The sequence below is a fragment of the Hipposideros armiger genome, unplaced genomic scaffold (assembly GCF_001890085.2).
Source record: "Hipposideros armiger isolate ML-2016 unplaced genomic scaffold, ASM189008v1 scaffold_1195, whole genome shotgun sequence".
Lineage (NCBI taxonomy): Eukaryota > Metazoa > Chordata > Mammalia > Chiroptera > Hipposideridae > Hipposideros > Hipposideros armiger.
Window position 1 is genome coordinate 477,573 of NW_017732545.1, and position 3,387 is coordinate 480,959.

The window sequence follows — 3,387 nt, forward strand, 5'->3', positions numbered from 1 at the left end:
GGCAGAACAAAGCACGTGTGAGGTAGAAAATAGAGAATGTGAGGTTGGAGGAAGGGGAAAAGCCAGGGCCCACAAACAAGAGATGAGGTCTTATGCTAAGCTGTGGGCCAAACCACTTTTTTCCTCCAAGAAAAAACTATATGGATGTGCTATGCACAAAACTGGGAAAGGCTGGGCTGCTTCACCCAAAACAGCGTGATAATCTGACATCTTCACAATTAATTAACTATGATTAAGTAAAATACAAGATACACCAGCTGTGGCCAAGGCACCCGAAGTGTCTACTGGAGTCCAGGCGTGGCTATCCCTGGATTTGGTTACCTTTTGGGGGGAAGCAAAAGGAAACAAATACTAGGAGTACAGATAAAGGGGGGAGAACAAAGTGGGAGAGGCCCTGCTACGAATCTCAGGATTCGGACTTGAATTCATACCCCTAGAAAGTACCCCCAACATCATCTTCCAGGCAAAGCTTCTGGCTCCCTTGACACCTCTGAAACACTGGAGAGAAAAGGCGGGTCAAGATGGTGCTACTATCCCCATCGCTTGGACTGGGTTCAGAGAAACTTCTTAGATCAGAGCTGGAGCCTTCTCTTGCTCCGAAGAAGGGCTCAGCAGACTTTTCCTTAAAGGGTTGGACAGTATTTCAGGCTTTGCAGGCCACACAGCCTCTATCACAACAACCCTGCTGCTGTAGAAGAGCAGCCATGGAATGGGCGTGGCTGAGTTCCAATAAAACTTTATCTATAAAAACAGGAGGTGGGCTGGATTAGGGCCCTTTGGCTATAGTCTGGTAACCTCTGAAGGCTTCCTGCAAAATTCCTGAGCTGCTCTCAAGTTCAAGAAAAAAGGATTTGCCTCAGCAATGCCAAGACTCTTATGAGGCAGAAAGACAGAGCTCTAGGACTAATTCACCAAATCCATACCCTCTTAGTGAAGGGGATTGGGGGGGGGAGGGTGCATGGGAAAGCCAGAGAAACTAGGAAGATAACTCTACTACAGATCATATACCAGCCTGTCCTTCAAAATTTGCCTATAATTTTCATTCTAACCTTCATTTTCACTAATGGTTTATCCTGTTAATTAAAATTTCACTCATTCATTATTTGCTGGTGGCTACTATCTATGTGCGAATCCCAGCTTTCACTTTCTTAATTATCTCTTGCAAAGGCTCATGCTTGTTTGGGTTTAAATCTATCTGCAGATGGTGCTGGGTGGTCAGGAACCTCATCAGGAGGAAAATGTGCTNTGTGCCTATAATCTTCATTCTAACCTTCATTTTCACTAATGGTTTATCCTGTTAATTAGAATTTCACTCATTCATTATTTGCTGGTGGCTACTATCTATGTGCGAATCCCAGCTTTCACTTTCTTAATTATCTCTTGCAAAGGCTCATGCTTGTTTGGGTTTAAATCTATCTGCAGATGGTGCTGGGTGGTCAGGAACCTCATCAGGAGGAAAATGTGCTATGCAGCTGGACCGAACAGAATCCAAACTGGAAGAGCTAAGTGCGACCACCTTCACTTCCCCATGCTGTACAATAGGGCCGGCAAACTTCTTCTGCGAAGGGACAGATAGTTACTATTTTTGGCTTTGTGGGCCATGTAGTTTCTGTCACAACTACTCAGCTCTGCCACGGAAGCAAAGCAGCCATCGATAATACAGAAATGAATGGGAATGGCTGTGTCCCAATAAAGCTTTATTTACAAACACGGGCAGTGGCTGCAGGGTGTAGTTTGCCTACTCTTGTGAGCGAGGAGCAACTTTTACCTATAATTCCTGTTTGAATCGCTCCTTAAACTCCACCATTTGTCATCAAGGTCCATCTGAAAACAGAGGGGAGTTTGGGAAGTGCACCAAAGTTTTAAACTATAATTACGTCCAGGTGGTAAATTTAGGGGGCGTCACGGAAATCATGATAGCAAGCACGTACAGAGCCCTTATGACGTGCCATGCAATGTCTGATGCACTTCCCACATTCACTCACGCTTACACATCTGGTAAAGATGCTATCACTCCCATTTTATACAAGGAGAAAAGAAGGCACCAAAGACCTGAATTCTTGCCTTGACTCTGGGGCCACTCACTGTGACACTGAGCAAGTCACCTGATATCCTTAAGACCCTGTCTCTGTGTGTGTGAAACAAGCCCAGTATCTGCCCTCCCCACAGGGCTCGTACAAGGACCAGAGGAGGTGTGTGACTCACGGTGGCTCTGCTGTGCTCTGCAGACAGGCTTCACCTGCCTGACATTTAGNTCATCCCAGAGTCCCCAGCCCCCTTTCCCCATCTGGAGGCAGCCACATGGCTCCATCTGAGAGGGGCAAAGGGAGGATAGGGCAAAGCTGCTGTGTACTTTTGCCTGGTCACCCACTGTTTAGGGGACCCAGGTCAAAAGCAGCCAGTCCCTGCTCTATGCTCAGCAGCAGGGTAAAGTAGCAGAGAAGTGCCTAAATCCATGTCCCCAGCTGCACGTGTCACAGCAACATGTCCTCAAGCCGCTGGAAGATTTCACAGGGTGAAGCGTGGCTAAGCCCTGAGCAGTCTGCACATAGTAGGTGCTGAAAACAGAGGTAGTTTTCCTTCCTTGGCTAGAAGCCAAGAGTAAGGCAGAGCACACCTAGACTGGGGTCTTGTATATGGGGATAAAGAAGAAAGTGAAAACTTAACAAAATAATAAAAAGGAGAAAATGTCAGCCTGCAAAGGTTGGGATGGAGGGTGTTCCCTGCTGGTGCAGCTCAGCATCCTCCCTGGGGACACAGATCCCCACCTGGTACCTGCCTGCTGTACCTGATTATTGCAAACGCTCCCTCACTAACCAGGTTTGGCTTAACTGCCTCGACAGCCGATGTGAAGCAATTTCTCCTGCCAAGTCTGGGAGAGGATGCCACCCGCCAGCTCTAACCTGGGGGTTTCAGAGTGAGGCTTTGCTGTGGCGACACGAAGTGCTTGACCTGACAATCTTCACTGCCAGAGTGCCCCCACTCCAGTCTTCCTCTGCCTGGNCCCCCCCAGGTCCCTCACATACCTCACAGATCTTCTCCAGAGACGGAACAAAGAACTCATCGCACACTATGGCCAAGGCGTAGAACATGTACAGAGCCTGCGAGGGAGATGGGAGACAGAGAGCGTCAGCGAGGCCACCCGCTGCCAACGACGCACAGCCAAGCATCCATCACGCCCCAAACCAGCCTGCCGGGGCACAGGACAGATGGACACAAGGCCTGGACGAAAATTCCAGCACCGTAGAGGCTTGCTCCCTTAGCGTCCTCTCTGACAAATGGGAAACTGAGGCATGGAGAGGCGAAATACTTGCTGAGCAGTGGAGGGGACTAACTCAGGCCACATGGCCTTTTGCTCTGTCTTCTCTTCTTAAAGAAGCAGCTCTG

The 3,387-nt window shown here is 48.6% G+C and overlaps 1 protein-coding gene across 2 annotated transcripts in view; it reads right to left on the bottom strand.

Moving 5' to 3' along the window:
* Window positions 1-3,095, bottom strand: part of SLC24A4 (solute carrier family 24 member 4) — a 56,194-nt gene extending 53,099 nt beyond the window's left edge. For both annotated transcript variants that reach the window (XM_019632922.1, XM_019632921.1), the window contains exon 1: window positions 3,027-3,095. In XM_019632922.1, coding sequence (XP_019488467.1) covers window positions 3,027-3,092 — 66 coding nt within the window. In that variant the 5' untranslated portion in view covers window positions 3,093-3,095. The remainder of the gene's footprint in view (window positions 1-3,026) is intronic.
* Window positions 3,096-3,387: the final 292 nt, after the last annotated feature.